The sequence below is a fragment of the Manis pentadactyla genome, chromosome 10, assembly GCF_030020395.1.
Source record: "Manis pentadactyla isolate mManPen7 chromosome 10, mManPen7.hap1, whole genome shotgun sequence".
NCBI classification, from domain to species: domain Eukaryota; kingdom Metazoa; phylum Chordata; class Mammalia; order Pholidota; family Manidae; genus Manis; species Manis pentadactyla.
Window position 1 is genome coordinate 20,745,832 of NC_080028.1, and position 17,761 is coordinate 20,763,592.

General features: G+C 35.5%; 1 protein-coding gene across 5 annotated transcripts in view; it reads left to right on the plus strand.

Annotated features, from left to right (window-relative positions):
• ANKS1B (ankyrin repeat and sterile alpha motif domain containing 1B) overlaps positions 1–17,761 on the plus strand; it is a 1,001,987-nt gene that overhangs the window by 263,892 nt on the left and 720,334 nt on the right. For all 5 annotated transcript variants that reach the window (XM_036891074.2, XM_036891080.2, XM_057486481.1 and 2 more), the window contains exon 9: positions 15,891–16,034. In XM_036891074.2, coding sequence (XP_036746969.2) covers positions 15,891–16,034 — 144 coding nt within the window. The remainder of the gene's footprint in view (positions 1–15,890; positions 16,035–17,761) is intronic.

The window sequence follows — 17,761 nt, forward strand, 5'->3', positions numbered from 1 at the left end:
GCTTTCTAGAGATTTAACTGGAGAACAACCAGATAGCTTCTTAGCTCCTCAATTCTTGTCTTGGTTTAGGAATGCCAGTACTAAGCTAGAGAGCCTCATTTCCCAATGAGCGGAGGCAGAAATGAAATCTAATTTAGCTTTATTTAGAAATTGACACAGTTTCCATTAGCAAGTGTGCATGTGTGTGTGTATGTATAAAATATACATATTTTAACATATTTGTATGTTATATAGTAGTGCCTACTGTGTGCATAGTAACAGGAAAATGAATCTAAAAAGGTTAAACGATCTTGTCTTGGTAAGTTAATACTCCCTGGGGTACCCATCTCCCTCTATTTTTTAATCTCAGCCAAGTACTATGTTTGTTTCACATGAGCATCCCAATCATCTCTCCTCATTGCAGTCTCAGAAACTATGCAGGGGAAAAGTGCCTCCATCTGCCTGTGGAGGGAGGAAGCCAACCCTCCCTCCCACATCAGCCTGCAGAGGACTTTCCTTACTGTTTCACGCATCCCAGCCTCCAGCCCACCTGTCAGAGAATTGGATTAGTTATGTTCATACTTTTTTGTTCTTATTTACACATCTATTTTGATACTATTCAACTTCTATTTAGGAACAAGTTATAAACTTTGGGCCTACAGCAAAATCAACCTTGAAATTAACTTCTTTAAAGGCCCAGATTGTGTTCCTGATCTTAGTAATCATTATTACTCTCCTTGATCCACTTTTGTAATTTAAGTGTTATTAGAAGTATGCCAAATGCAAGGGCTGTTATTCACAGACTGATCAGGGAAATAATAGTACATAATACCTTATGACCAAAACCAAATTTAAAATATTCCTATTTAGATTTCTTATTCAATTTATCAAATTTCTGTGGTGCCAGGCTTTGTTAGTTACTGGGAAAACAAGGATTCTCATGGGCCTTATGGATACTGAGGAGACACATTGGTGAAGAAATTATTATAAAACAGGATTATGAGATAAATATAGAAATTTTTTGTATATTTTTGAAATATAGTAATACTCTATCCTGGGAATAGCGTATGAAACAGGGACTCTTACAGGGGAAGAAAGCAGGGTTCAGAATGACTTCATAAATGTGGTGACTGAGCTGTGTTTAAATGAAGAGGAAGATTATGAAATGTGAACAAAGAGAGGTGGGAATGGCACATGTAAATAGCACTTGAGGCATGAAGCAGGATATGTTTCCGGAACACTGAATATAAAGGTGGATTCCCATAACACATGGTGGATACAAGTCAGAAGATAGAAACATCTTGAGAAGAGCAATGGAAGCCAGTTAATTCAGTTTCTTTGTAAAAGATTCTAAACACTGAACACATTGGACATGTGTTTACTATTACAATTACAAATAATAGGCTGTAATCTTATAGGTCAAAATCTCTGTTAGCTTTTGTTGTGCAACATACCAGTCCAAACTTTGTACCTTAAAACAACCATGTTTAAGCTTGCATTCTACAGTTTGTCTGTCTAGGCTGGGATCAGCTGGGTAGTTCTTCTGGCGTGATCTCAGCTGGCCTCATATGTGTAACAGTAGCCAACTGGTGCATCAGCTGGGGCTGCCAAATTAATGGTGGCCTCAGCTGAATGTGGATGCCTCTGGTCGTTCTCATGTGGTCTTGTGCTCTCCAGCAGGCTAGACAGGATGACTTACAGTGCAGTCGCAGGTCTTGAGCAAGTGAGGATGTGTCAAAGCCTTCAAGAGGCCTGGGCTTGAAATTAGCACAATGCTTTCACCACAGCTTTTAGCTAAAACATGTCTCAAGGCTAACCCACACACAACAGATAAAGAAATAGACTCCACCTCTCAAAGAGAATTGCTTCAAAAAACTGTGGCCACTTTTGTAAGCTACCACAGCCCATCAGTAAACTTATTAAAATAGTGGACACCTGTGGCCTTGTCTGTATAGTCACAGGAACTCAGTACCTGACCTCAGTACCTGACCTCCCACTCCCTATAAATAGAAACATCAACCTCCCTACCTGACAGGATGAGTAACTATCCTGGTTTGCACTGGACTATTTAGGTTTTCTCACTGGAAGTCCCGTGTCCCAGGAAACTCCTTAGTACGAGGAAGCTAGGAGAGTTGGTTGCCTTATACCTTGTCAACAATGGTTTTTTTCAGATTGGCCTAACTCAGGTCAGGCCAATCAGAATTATTTTCAGAAATTTTAAAACAGAAATCGAGAAAAAAAAGAGAGTGTTTCTTATACCTGAAGAAAGTTTGATTATAAAACTTAGAAGCTTGTTGGTTATGTTCCCTACCTTGTGGAGAAAGAAAATGAATAATAAAACAGATGAATCTGAACTGCACAAAGGAGCAGCAGCATATATCTGTCACTGACTCATTTTTCCGGGGCTCATCTACATCCTACTGTTTAATCCTTTCCTGGATTCTGAGAGAGAACAAATTCTAATTTATGATGAAGCTAGTTTGAGGTAGATTTCTGTCGCTTGTAACCCCAAAGTGTCTCTGTTGGTATAACTGAAAAATTCTAAGATATGGAATAGGCAAAGTGGGTCAAGAGCCAGGTTGGGATCCCTATGTTCCAGTTTGAGAAATTAACAGTTTTTGAAACGTGATAAAGTTAAACCATATACCTTGTTATTTCATGGACTCAGGCCACAGTGCCCACCAAAGTTCAACTTTGTAGGAAATATTCAGAATAGTAGAGTTTTTAAGTTTCTTGCATTCCTTATAAGATACTGCAAGTAGAAGATAAGCACCAGTTCAGCATCTGGGAATGGAAGACTGCTTAGTAGTTACTGAGCAAAGCTCCTTCTGCTTCAGGTCAATGATCTGAGACTGTCAAGGGCAGGTTTTACTGAACTGCAGAAGGTAAGTTCTCCAGCACACTCTGAAGGTAGTTTCTCATTAGGAACTGTGGATCCTGACAATTAGAATGGCAATATCTTGAAATACTAGGAATGTCAGGGTTTTCGGGTCCCCTAAGTTCATTGCAAGTACTTTATTGAGCATGCCCTGCGTGATGGAGGGGGTGCCTCTTTTTATGAAACATCCCTCTTGGAAGAGGGACAACATATTAGAAAAATGACAGCATATAAAAAAAAAAATAAGCGTCATTAAGCATTGTAACATCACAACCATTACCTTTTGTACAAACTTTGGTAAAATGACAATACATTATGAAGTTAAACAGAAATTATTTAGTCAGAAGGTTTAACCCTCTAAGCTCAAAATAATTCTATTTCATTGATTTCTCATTTAAAAGACCAGGAGGGAAAACCCCTTTCAGTTTCATGTTCAGGCAGCTGGATTTATGATCCATATTTAAAAGGTGATTTCAGGGTTAGAATAATCATATGCAGGAAAATGCAAACAGCTTATTTTAAATATGCTCAAAGGAGAAGATTTCACTGAATTAAATCTTCAGGTTCCATTTATCAATGCCAGCACCTGTTTCTTGAAATTAAAATGGAATAAATTTATCAAAATTCTTTCAGGTTACTGTTCTATGTTTCAGTCACTTGCATTGATGAATATGTACTCTCTCCCTCTAAGTATAAGATCTTGAACAAGTCGTACCAATTATTTCAATTTTGCATCTTTTAGCAAGTAAAGGGATTTGACCAGAAGTTTTAGGATATTTAAAACTGCAGTACAAGAAGGCTCCATCCTTCAACATTTCTCCAGGTATGATTTCCATTCTGTCATTCAACATTTATTGTGTAACCTCTGTGCATAGTGCTATAGAATTATTATCATCAGGGATTGTTGAAAGCTTTCTCGATTGCCGAGCTTAGTACTGAGGGGAAAAAAAGGCATTTTTTTTCACTTTCTAGGGTTTAATAGTTTAAAAAATACAACACTGAAGATACAGAGGTGAGCAAAACTGAATGAATACATGAATTAAATAACTAATTAAACTAGGACATATAGAGTTGCAGCTCACTGAATGGTCCCTTTCAGCTCCACCAGCATGATAGGTTGTTCTGAAGCTGGGGTGGCCCTTCAGGGTTGTCCTAGGTAGGAGAAGATGGCTGGAGTTCACTGACCAGTTATTACATACAGACCATTCCAGGAAGAGACTTTGACACTACGCAATGACAGGATAGCATTTTCTGGTGATGTAAGTGACAGATATAATGGTGTGTGGTCAAATCTTTTGGAGTACTTTTGTTTGGTCAGAGGTGTGTACTTCAAAGGGGTTTTCAGATTTTGGAAATCCATAGCTGAGAAGCAGAAATAATCCTTTTTCCCCCCAGATGAAATTACTTTGCCATTAGAATGATAAAGGTAAAGCACTGGGGAATGGATCAACAGTAGCACCTGGCAAATGAGAAACTGCTGATGTCCCTGACTGTCCTGGGTACCTCCCACCTTAGTCAGACAGACAACTTATCCAGCATGGGTTTAATGCCTTGGCTAGGCAGGATGTGGCTCAGGCATTTCAGTTCAGGAGTTTCATCTTGGATATGGGAGAGTTCATTAAATGCTGGCAGATGGCAAGAATATTTCCAGGCTGAAGGATATTGCCATGTTTCTGAACTTGTCCTGGTACATCTGGAAGATTCTTTTCTACTTAAAAAAATTATCTCAAGGAAGAGATTTTTTTAGAAACAGCATTTTTAATCTGATTATTAATTAACAGTAGTTTTAGCAGGAGAAAACATTAAAACTGATGCTTCAGTTTTGATTTCCTTTGTTAATGTAAATGAGTGAAATATTTCAATCAAAACCATTTATTGGGTGCTGTTGAGCGTATAAAAGAAGCATATTAAGTTCAGCATTCATATACCTATTTGTATACCTACATATGTACTAGAAATACAAGCATAAGTAAGATATAGACCTCCTCTAGACCTCCTCTTTACCAGCTGCTAACCCCTAGGAAAGGATTTTATTTTAGATAGTATTTTTACTTATTTTACATGAAACAGGTCAAAATTAGACCTTGAGGTGAGAGACGAACCTCAAAGATTTGCTTCTGAAGATTTCATCCAGATCCTTTCCTTCTCTCCAGTATGTCAGATTCACACGACCCTGCAACAGGTGAGACTGATAAAGATACTTTTAGGATTAGAAAATAACCTACATCTTAAGTTGTCTTGAGCACAAGTCAATTACAGACCAAAACCATAAACCTGTAAAATTTCTATCAGAACACACAGCCTTTAAAAAACAAATAAACCACTGAACTTCTCTACCCTGGAAAGCAAACTCTCCAGGCATATTTCTCCCCCCACCCCTCACACACACACACACACACACACAGATACACAAAACTAACAACACAAAATGTCTTCTCTGGAGACTTAAGTTCTTATATTACATTGTTATATGTATTCTGAAAGACACTTCAAATCGTTTTTTAACAAGTCAGAGTATTTTTTAATATTTAAAAATTATATATGTGTGTGTGTGTGTATATGTGTGTGTGTGTATATATATATGTTTGCTGCTGTCTCCTGAATAATGATTGACTGAATTCTGATCTAGATTCCAGTTTTGTTTACGTCTTTCACCTTTACATACATACCTCACTCTGCGGATTAGCATGATCTGTCTTTGTCTATAAACTGGGAGAAATGGAAGTCATATCTATCCTTGAAGGTGGTTTTGAGATTTATTTTGCTAACGTTTGAAAAACTCATGAACATCCTGTAAATTGTGTGCTCTGACTGGTAAAGGAGTATTTGGACAAATAGTTGTTGTAAGTCTATTGTTTATGAAGAAGATTGACTTATTCTTTTGTAATTACTTAAATTTCAATTTTCATAGTTCTTTATGCAAATTGACGTTCAAAAGTTATGTATGTGAAAGTGTTCTATTAAATTTAAAATACCATATAAAAGTAACGTATCAATTCATAGCACTAGTGCACACATCTCATCAGGGGTGCTTTGATATCATTTCATCATGTTAAGAAATATTTAGTAATTGTTAATGAAGGCACTTGTGAATAACAAGCATTTTGAAAACTTCCTAATCTGATGCATTTAAAAGATCCTATATCAGTTGTTCTTTTGACCATTTAGTTTTTCTTTGTTTTGTTATCCATGGATTTTTTTTAACTTACTAGATTTCCCCTCCCTGGACTTTGTTGTTTAGACTATATTTTGAACCTGCAATCAAATTTGTAACCACTAACCATGTCTAACATCTATTGTATTTTTAAAACATGGATTAATATTTTATTCCTACTTTCTGTGGCTTTACGTTTTTTCATGGCCTAAGCTGATTATATTCATCTTTCATTTCAATTCTTTGAGATGATAAAATTAAGAAATTTTATTCTCCTGCAGATTCGTAGTTAAATATATTTTTTCATTTAAAAGAAAACCAAGGACCATTGCTTATTGTGTAATCTCTTCCAACCAATAATGTGAATCATGGAAATCACCCAAAAGTATCAAGTCATTAGTCTAAACCATCTGTCCCACATCTCTGAGCAGTGTTATGTCCTTAACCTACCCTTGGCTATATTAATGTTTACAGACTGTGCAAAATCCCAAATTTCTATTTCTATTTTATTTATTCTAGTTTGAGTTAGTGTCATTATGACCTAGAGTTATTAAGTTTTCTGCTGATCTAACAGACTTAATGACTAATTTGCATTTAATTACTTTCCAATATAAAATGCTTCCCTTCTAAACTTTACTTTATGATGGTTTAATTAATACACATTTCAATTACATTCTTAATTTTACTTTTGTATAACTGAACAACAACTGCTTTCCCAGGAAAATGGATGAAAACATAGTTTACTAGAAAGAACAGTGTATATGATATAAAGGTGAGGAATGGCAATGACATACTGTCATATATTGAAAGTGGTAAAATATTGCCATTTAAGAATGTTCATTTTTATCTTTTGATTGTGGAATTATTGAACTCTTTTATTTCACCTATTTTCCTGACCAAACATACCTTTTATTTTCTGTTTTTCAGTCCAATACACACACAAGCATATACATATTTACATATATATTAGCACTGAGGGCATTTCTATTTTACAATTGTTTAAAGAGGAACTAGAGAATGAGAGTGGACCAGAGTTGCCAAGATAAAAGTTTAAGTGCAGATAATGTGTCCACAGCTGAGCTAGTCATTTTGCAGGTTGAACAAATAATAGAAAATATTGTTCCTACAATCATAAATATAACATACACTTTGTGTTACACCTAGCAAACAGTTCAAAACAATAGACTGAATTAAGACCACCTGTACTGTGGGAATTCAGAGAAGACATGGTCTCTGAATCCTTTGTGTCCAGCCACATAGAGGCTTTCTGGTTTATGATCATAATAGAATTCGTAGTGGAAAATTGTGCCCTGGCGAATGTTGAACTTAAGTTGTAAACTATCCATTTTCTACAATAGCGCCCAACTTACTTTTTCTGTGTCATCTCCTCACTGTGCCCTTCCTTCTACCTGATTTGCCAAGCATGTGAACACATTGGCAGTGCCGTGACCACACAGTCCCTCCGCCTCATTCTCATCCCCTTCTCCCCTCTCTGCAGAATTTTTATCTCATAAAGTGCTGTTGCTTACATGGAAGTGCTTTTCGGAATCTCCCTTCCATTCTCCCTAGATGGAAATAGTTGCACCCTCTATGTTCTCCTAATACTTTGTTTCTGTATCTCTCTAGTGCTCATCATTTTGGCCTAGTTTTATAATGTATTTACTTACATACATGTCTCTTTATAGTTCTGAGTTAATGGCATATATGTCTTTTCCTTCCCTCACCCTTGTTTAGTCTTCTACGTAATAGGTGTTGATCAATAGATACTTAAAAAATTTAATGAATTTGTTTGAAAAAGTGGATATAAGCAATATAATTTGAATTACATTAAGATATTATTAAATTAATTAATTGATTGTATATTAATAAAAATATACACACAAGGCAACTTCAGGCCCAGATGGTTCACCAATGAAGAAAACATTGTAGAAAATAAAAGATGAGCAGTGTTCCCAGGTTATTATAGGAGATCAGCATGTGTGATACCAGAGACATTTCACAAAAAGAAAACTATACATCAGCATCAGTCATGGACACGGTATCAAAAATGCTTAACAAAATAGTAACAAATAAAGCCCAGTAATATATTAAAAAGATTATACATCATGACCCTCCATGGAGTATATGCCAGAAGGTCCAGGTTACTTTGACAATCTAAACTAAATTAATGTAATTTACCATGTTAATAAAATAAAGGAAAAAATATATGGTCATATAAATAGTTGTAGGAAAACCATCTATTCATGATAAAAACTCTCAGTAAACTAAGAACAGAAGGAACTTCATCAGCGTTTTAAAGGGCTTCTACAAAAATGCTATAGGTAACATTACACTTCACAATGCTGAAAGACTGAATGCTTTTGGCTTATGATTGGAACCAAGACAAAGATGTACGCTCTTGCTATTTCTGTTCAACATTATACTGGACTGGATATTTTGGGCAGTTTAGTGATGCAAGGGCAAGAAATAAAAGCATGCAGATTTTAAAGGAAGATGTAAAACTACTCATAGATGACAATCATTTACATAGAAAATTCTTAAAAAAATACAAAAATGCAACTAGAACTAAAATGTATATTTAGAAGGACACAAGGTCAGTAAACAAAATCACTTATGTTTTTTACATGCACAATTGAAAATTGAAATGAATAATACCATTGGAAATATTTTCTAAAATACGAAATATCTGTTTATTCCTACAAATTTAACAGGGTATGTGCAATTTTAGTATACTGAAGACTATAAAAACATTGTTGATGGAAATTAAAGAAGACTTAATAAATGGAGAGAGATACCATGTCCATAAGTTGAAAGACTAAATACTGTTAAGATATCCATTCTATCCAACTTGTACTGTGGATTCAATGATAAGCTGGACTTCATTAAAATTAAAAACTGCTTTGTGAAAGACAGTATCAAGAGAATGAGAAGCACAGACTTGGAGACAATATTTGCAAATCATATATCTGATAAAGGATGATTATCCAGAATATACAAAGAACTCTTTAAACTCAACAATAAGAAGCAACTGTCCTAAAAAAAGTGGGCCAAAGACCTTCATGGACACTTCAGAGAAGAAGATATACAGATGGCAATTGAATATATGCAAAGATGCTCCACATCTTATGTCATCAGAAAAATGCAGATTGAAACCATAATGAGATGCCACTACATATATACTTAAATGTTTAAAATCCAGAAAATTGACACCACCAAATTCTGGGGAGGATGTAGAGGAAGACAAACTCTCATTCATTGCTGGTGGGAATGCAAAATGTACAGCACTTTGGAAGACAGTTTGCAAGAAACTACTAAACTCATATGATCCAGCAATCTCACTCACTTAAATTTACCCAAAGGAGTTGAAAACTTATGTCCACCCAAAACACTGCACATGGATGTTTATAGCAGCTTTCCTCATACCCAAACTTGCAAGAAATTAAGTTGTTCTTCAGTAGGTAAATGAATGAACTATGACACATCCAGACAATGGAATATTATTCAGCACAAAAAAGAAATAACTATCAAGCAATGAAAAGATATGGAGGAAGTTTAAATGCATGTTACTATGTGAAAGAAGCGAATCTTTAAAGGCTCCATACTGTTTGATATCAGCTATACAACATTCTGGAGAGGCCAGAACTTGGAGACACTAAGAAAGAACAGTGGTTGGGTTAAGAGAATGAGTAGGTGGAGCACAGAGGATCTTTAGGGCAGTGAAAACACTTTGATGCCATAATGATGGATACATGTTATTATAAAAACTGTAGTGTAAACTATAGACTTGAGTAATTATGTTATGTCAGTGCAGGTTCATCAGCTGTAACAAGTGTACCACTCTGGTGGGAGATGTTGAACAGGGGAAGCTATGTGTGGAGACAGGAGGTAATGGGAAATCTCTGTACCTTCTGCTCTATTTTGCTGTGAAACTGCTCTGAAAAGAAAGTCTTCATAAAAATAAAACTTCTTGGGGAATCTGGTAACCACAGTGTTGCTCATGTGATTGTATATTAATGATAACAACAACAAAAAAAACCTCAAAAACAAACCTAAAAATAAATAAACAAACAAACAAACCAACCAACAAATAAATAAATAAATAAAACTTCTTGCAATTCAAAAATAAGAAGTCAGATTGACCCAATAAAAAAATGGCAAAGGATTTGAAAGGATATTTCACATAAAAAGAGATGTGTATATACTCCAAGAACAGGAGAAGATACTTAATGTATTATTAGTCACAAAAATGGAAATTAAAAGCACTACACAGCTTTACAGTTACTAAAATTAAGTTTTGTTAAAAATATGGAGATACTGCAACTCACACACAGCCAGTGGGAATGTAAAATGGTATAAACACTTTGGAAAACGTTCTGAGAATTTCTTTAAAAATTTAAGAAAAATTTCCTGTAACTGGGCATTTTAGGTATTCATGCAAGAGAAACAAAAGCTTATGTCCACACACGGACTGTTACATGAATTTTCATGGCAACTTTATTCATAATAGCCCCAAACAGGAAACAACCTAAATATCTGTCAACAGATGAATGTATTAACAAGTTTTAGGATATCTGTACAGTGGAATACTACTTTGCACTAAAAAGAAATAAACTATAGATACACAGAAAACAGAGATGAATCTCAAAAACATTTTGCTGAGTGATAGAAGCGAGACATAAAGTGTATACTTTATGATTCCACTATTGTGAATCAAGTTCTAGAAAAGACACATTTAATACTAACAGAAAAAAGATTTCTGGGGCCAGGGGCAGGGGAGTATCAACAGGGAAGGAGCACAAGGTGACCATTTGGTGGTGATGGAAATGCCCATGTCTTCATTGTGGTGGTGGTAACACAAGGGTATGCATTTAACAAACATTGTCAAATGTAAATGAAAAATGGGTGCATACTTATTTATGTAAACAATACCTTAATAAATTTGATTTTTAAAAAGAAACTATTTGAAAAAATAGTATTTGTTTATATAAAACAATCTTTCATGAAGGATAGTTTAGTTTTCCAAAGTTATATGTCTTGTCTCTTACATTAAGTCTTGCTGAAAAAAACAAACTAAACTTAAACTTTCTAAAGTAAGCTTAATTCTTTTGAAATTAGCTTCTGCCTCTTGTGCATAAACCTGACATCAATTTAGATTTTTCTCTTTCTAATTTTGTAATAATAAACAGTATTAATTACTAAGCCAAAATCAGATAAATTAACAGAAGTTTTAGGAGATAATAAGAACATACACAGTGATTGTATTAAGGTAGAATAGGAAACCAAATGCATTGTTTGTTGAAGTTTCCCAGCTGGGTATGCAAAGGATGTCAGCTGTGTTAAACAGGTAGCAGGTAGGGAAGAAATGTGTGTTGGAACTGAGCATTGTAGAGGAATTGCAATGTCTCATATACCATTAAAAAGAGAATAGGTCTTCTTAATCTATTCTTTAGTATACCTTTCATCTAAAATAATTGCTTTAATAGTAATTCTATCCTTCAATAAATGTGAAATACTTTTGGTACTGGCAAATCCCCAAGTTTAAAGTATCACCACACAGAGTAACATCATTTTAGTGTGTGGATACTAGGAGTGGACTCAGTGTACTCACTGACATAAACACGTTTGAAGCATTTGAAGTAAAAGAAACTCTGAGTTTAAGTGTGTTCATTTGGCTCCTCCCATATATGATTGGAGATCTAGTTTGATAAAAATCTTTTCCAGGTAACTTTAATTGTAAAGCAGTGAACTGGAAAATTTTGCTCAGCTAATGTGAATACTGTCTTTAGGGGGCAGTACTAAACCACTGATAAGTTTTGTTATTTCTGTTAATGCTACTGGTATTTGTTAATACAAAATTTAAATAACAGTAATGAGATTGGCAATGAAATTATGTTCACCCCTTAATATTAGTAAAATTTTCTAGGTATTCAAGTGAAAATGACAGTTTGAAAGTTATTTATTAATTATTCATTCATTAAATAATTATTGAATTCCATATGCACAACACATTATAAGAGATACAAATGTGAATAAAGTAGTGTTTGCTTTCAAATAACTTAGAATTAACTGGAATAAGTAAGCTGCATGGTAGTGTGTATGTGTTTGTATGTGTGTTCAAGAAAAAGATAATAAAAGTTGCAAACTTTATTGCTTTTATGTGTCAGTCACTGTAAAGCAATAATTTTATCTTTGTACAGCCCTATCAAGTAGGAATTATTATTATACCTATATTGCAGATAAGGAAACTAAGATTAATAAGACTATGGGATTTGCTCAAAGACACACATCTTGGAAATGGAAGAACCAGGACTTAAATATATACGTAATTGACTGCAGAGCACTGCTCTTTACCACTATGCTACCTGTGATCTCAAGGTATATGTGAAATATAATACCCAAATGCACACAAAGAGCTATAGACATTCAGGAGACAGTGACAGCATTTCTGTTTGTGGGAATTCTGGAAAATTCTATATAGGAGGTGAAATCTGAACTCTATTTTGAGGACGCCATGGGATTACTAGAGAATAATAGCTAAAAATAGTTAATATGTATTGAAACCATATTACGTGTCAAGCACTTTATAGTCATTACCTCATTTAATTGTCAGGAAAAATTTCAGATTCTACTGCATGATTTTCTCATTGCATAGATCAGGCAAATGAGGCTGATATATCTCATGAAAATCACACTAATAAGTAGGCCAATAGGTAGAAGAGTTGAAAATCCAGAACCAATTTTAGAGCCTAAACTCTTGACATGTACAATATGCCGTGCGGAGAAGTTCAGATGGGAGGTGTGAGTAAAAGCTTGGCACGTGATCAGGAAAGAGTAAGCAATTCTATTTGGTTGTAGCCTGGAGTGAGTATAATTGAGTAAGTAAAAGAGCAGAAAAATAGTTGGACCATAGAACTATGAAGCCATATTAAGGAATTTAGTTATTATTTACTATGCAATGAGAAATAATTGGACATTTCTAAGCCATAAACAGAATTTTTCTTGGGGAAGGAGAATGACATAGAGGTTTCCCTGTCAGATTGAATCAAATAACTGTGGTACCATTAACAAAAATAGAAAATAACTGATTAATATATGAAATGTTGATAATTCTTGGCTGAGTATATAATGATTTATAGTTCCATGCATGTCAACATTGATGGTCAAACCAGTAACTTATAATGAGATGGTGAAGGAAATGCCTATTTGGTTATTTTATTTCTTTTTGTAGACAGTATTGGTTGTACAGATAGATGCTCTTGCTAGATGAAGGTTTTAGATGTCCCACGATATTTTTCACCCAGGTATCTGTAGGATCAAATCAAAACTCCCTGTGATAATCACCTTACTGATTTGAGAAATGTGTTTTTATGGAAGTATGAGCTGCTATGTAACAACTTACAGAAATTTTCACTGGCTGTCATAGATAGCAAAATGCTCTCAGGAGTATCATCATGCAGCAGAAATATATTTAAAAATATGCTTCTTTGATTTCAACTGCAATTGCATCAGCTTGGTTGTTCATTGTACTACCTTTTACAGGCTATTATGCTGCGTGAGAGGCCATGTAGGATAGTGGTCAGGGGAGTATCTCTAGAGTCAGGCTGTCTGGATTGGAGTTTTTCTTCTGCAGCTTACCAGCTCTGTGACCTTCGGTTTTCCTTGACCTTTCTGTGCCTAGTTTAGTATTTGCCTCAAAGGGCTGTTGTGTGAATTAAAATAATGAACAAAAATCCTATGACACTACAATGTCATATAGTAAGAGCTCAAAAGATTACAGCTATATATATATATATTTTCTATATATTCTTTTTTCAAATGTAATTGATGTTAATATATCTAAATAACAATGATATAATATATTGGCACAAAATAAATTTAATTTCAGAGAACTTCATCTACAATAAATTTGTCACCAGGAGAAGTTATTATTGTATCTTATAGACTACTGTTTTGAGGGACTATTTAAGTGCATAATCTCTCAGCTATTGAAAATTGATAAAGGCAAATTTAAGATATGAATGCAGAGGAACAAAGCCTTAAAACGTCTTATATTCTATTTTTAAAATGAACGACTTTTTTGGGGGGAATTTATATTGTAGCGTATCTTTGACTAGCTTCAGTAATTATGATCTGTGAGTGTTGGGCTGTCTCCTTTGTTGCTATTCAAATAGTTCCTTGGGTCATTTTTATGTCCTGTTCTTCATTATGAACTTTGTATGGAACATTTCAAAGAGTTTTAGACAAGCTATCTTTTTTCTTTTTTAATTCAGTCTGCTGAGCAGTCAGCAGGCACTTTGAATATAGAAGTTTTCCTCAGTTCTGGCAAAATTTCTTGCATTATGCCTTCGATAATTTGCTTCCATCTCTACATGGACTTCTTAGTTTGATCCCCTAGTTTTCTTAACTTTTAATTTTTCGTCTTTTGTTCTCTCTTTTGGGAAATTTCCTCAGACTTAGTTTCCAACTCTTCTATTGGATTTATGTATTTATTTGTTCTGTAGCATTCTGTTCTTTTTTCACAGAGGCAAATATCTTCTATTTCTCTGAGGATACTATTTATGACTTTTTTCTATATATTTATTTTGGTTTCTGTTAAAGGCTCCCTTCAAATATGTGGTGATCCCTGGGTTCTTATTTATTTTTAACTAAAAAATGACTTAACTGTTTATGTGGAAGAAGTTTGAAAGGTGGACTTCACAATAGGGCTTAAGGCATAGCCCCCCACCATTTTCCTAGGTACTGATGGATCTTTTTTTCTTGGGAGGTCAGTTTCTGCAGAAAGGAAACTTTTCCAGTCTCCTACCTGGGTGATATAAACTTAGCTGCCATGTTCTCTAAGGCAAATGTGGGAAGGTACTAGGGTGGGTTGGAAATTCATATTTACTGCATAGATATTCAATTAATTCCTTTGTTTTTAAACAGGCTCCCCTCTGCTCACTGTGCATGGATTCTTAGAATTCATCATCTCTTTGCTTCAACCTCCCCAGAAAATGAACTTCCACTTTCTTGTCAGGTAGTGAAGGTTTAGTTTCTTGGCTAGGTGAGGAGGAGATGGGTCTAGGAGTCCTTGTAGAGTTTCTCTCCCGTTTCAGCCCCACCTGCGCCTGTATCTTCACAGGTAGTCAGTCTCTCCAGTGTGAGGCCCCTTTGGGGATGATAAGTCATGAGCAGACATGCTTCTTATTCTTCCCTCTTGCAAGCCCTTTGCTTTCAGCTTTTTCAAGTTTGCTAAATCAGGTAATACCCACCCACCTGATTGTCCTTATCCAAAAGTTTTGATAGTGCTCATCTGCTAACATCTTTCGTGTTGTCCTTGTCCTTATGGTTTAGACCATTTTTGCAAAGCCTTTGCTGTCATTTTAGTGAGATTTGGGAAGCAGCAAAAGTATTTATGTTCAAGGCAGAAGCCCCATTATTAACTTGAAAAATATTACCCCTGCTATGTGTATACTATGAAATTTTATAGTTTATTTTTTCAAAAAGGAAATTATCTTTTCAGTGACACTGTGAAAAAATGGATTTAGCACTTCTTATTTCAATGAAGTATTTTCATACTATTCCTTTGATTGCATTTAGAAATCATATAAGATGTTTCTCCTTTGTTGCTTTTCAAATAGTTCTTGGGTCATTTTTATGTCCTATTCTTCATTATGAACTTTGTATCTTATCAATCTTTCTCACCCAGTTTTTTCACTTTCAACTTGAATTATACATGTTTTTGGGGACTTAGTCACATGGCACACCACCACCTACCTATGGATAGAATTCAGCTTTTTGCTTGCTAACATACACCACAAGAAATTAATATAGTTTAATTGATGTTTAGATACCTAAATAACAATGATATAATATATTGGTATAATATAAATTTAATTTCAGAGAACTTCATCTACAATAAATTTGTCACCAGGAGAAGTGGAAGAAGATGATGACGATGAGAACACTTGTGGGCCCTCGGGACTCTGGGAAGCATTGACTCCTTGTAATGGATGTAGGAACCTTGGCTTTCCCATTCTTGCACAGGTAACGGTTTGCTTTTCCTAAGGTACAATAAAGCATAAAAATGGTTGCCTATGTTTTTAAGTAAATTCTTTTTCCCCCTCTGAAAATCCAGTCAGTATCCTGTTCACTTTGTAGTTTTTATTCTGTTAAAGGTCAATACAATGTTTATGTAACTTGCTGTGCTTGGGTGCATATGCAAACGATGAAGACTTTACATAATTTTATGTGGTTGTTTTGCTTTGGTTATGATGCTAGTTGCTAGTTCCAGAAAAATTGAGTGGTTTACGAGGCTTTTAATACTTGTGACCTAGAAATAGATTCATTTTAAAGAATGCTATTTTGAAATTAAATCACAGTTTATATTAAAATAATAAAGAAAACAATTTACTAGGAAACACATTAGGGTTCCTTAAAAGCATAGTCAGTTTTTTTTTTCCTTAACACAGTGGAACATTGTAGAATAATGTTATTAGAGCAGAGAATTTGTGTTGAATTGTATTATGGTGGATAATCTATATTGCTTTCCTCCAAGTCTTAGATGAGATGTCCACTTCTGCACCACGTGCAGTGCAGGGCTTTGAGGCTCTTGTTAAAGAGTCAGTTCCACTGGGCAGAGGCCTCCAGCTTCCGTCATGTTCACTTATGTAGCCTCCATTCTGCAAGATCGAAATGAGAGGTCCCAGTATTGAGCATTTAGCTGTTTTTGCAACCAGCTTGCCAGTAGTCTCTGCTCTTGCAGTCCATATTTATGCTGCCGTCTGGGGGGAGTCCAGCAGGGTGCTGGAAGTACCCTCTGAGGATATGAAGCCCTTGCTATTGACAATGTTAAGATATGTTGAAAGCATCCACACATCCATGCTGGCTGTGGCTGCTCCTGTGGATCTGCGACGGCTGCTCCTGTCCTGCTGTTTCTCTTCTGAGTCTGCAGACTTGGTTGCAGCCATATCCGTGGCACCCCTGCTGCCATCCCCGTCCTTCTTTCAGGCACCGTAGGCTTTGTGGCAGCAGAAGTATGTGAACTCTTGAATGCAGTGTATGTGGGAGGCATGTTAAACTCATTCCTCCCCAGCATAACCATAAAGGCTAGCCCCAAACCCTTCCGGGTTAATGTGAAGTCCTGATGCTTACTTGATCTTGATCCCTTCTGTAAGAATGAATGGCATTTGCCTAGGGGGAAGACAAATAAGAACAGAAAGGGAGACCATATATGTCTGCCTCTATTCCTATAGCTAATAAGAGCTTATGAGAAAAATATTGAGGTCTCAAGTCCAGCTTTCCATTTGATGTAGAATCTCCTCTATACTATCTCCACAGTAACCACAAGGATCATTCTAGTTTGGTTTAGACAGTTCCACTGCCAGTGAGGGCACTCTTATAATTCACTACTGAATAGCCTCGTATAAACTTTTATATACTTGGCGTTAGACTTTCTGCTGGTTAAGTGGAATGCACTTCAATATTTTGATAACTACTAACAAATTGTGCACATGCACACAAACACGTCACACGGCCACTGATGTATACAGATATCAGTTCATGGCAGTCCTGGGGAGCTGTTTCATCCCATAGCATTCAGCCTACCTAGGTTGGAGTACAATATGTTAAGAATAGATTGGTCGCAATGCTGCAGATGGCAGTACAATACTGGAAATGAAATTGAGTTGCTGAAAGCTAAGGCATCTCTGAGATACCTCACCAAGCCTGGTGAACACTTTGGCGAAACAGTAAGAACCTCCCTAATGTGCATG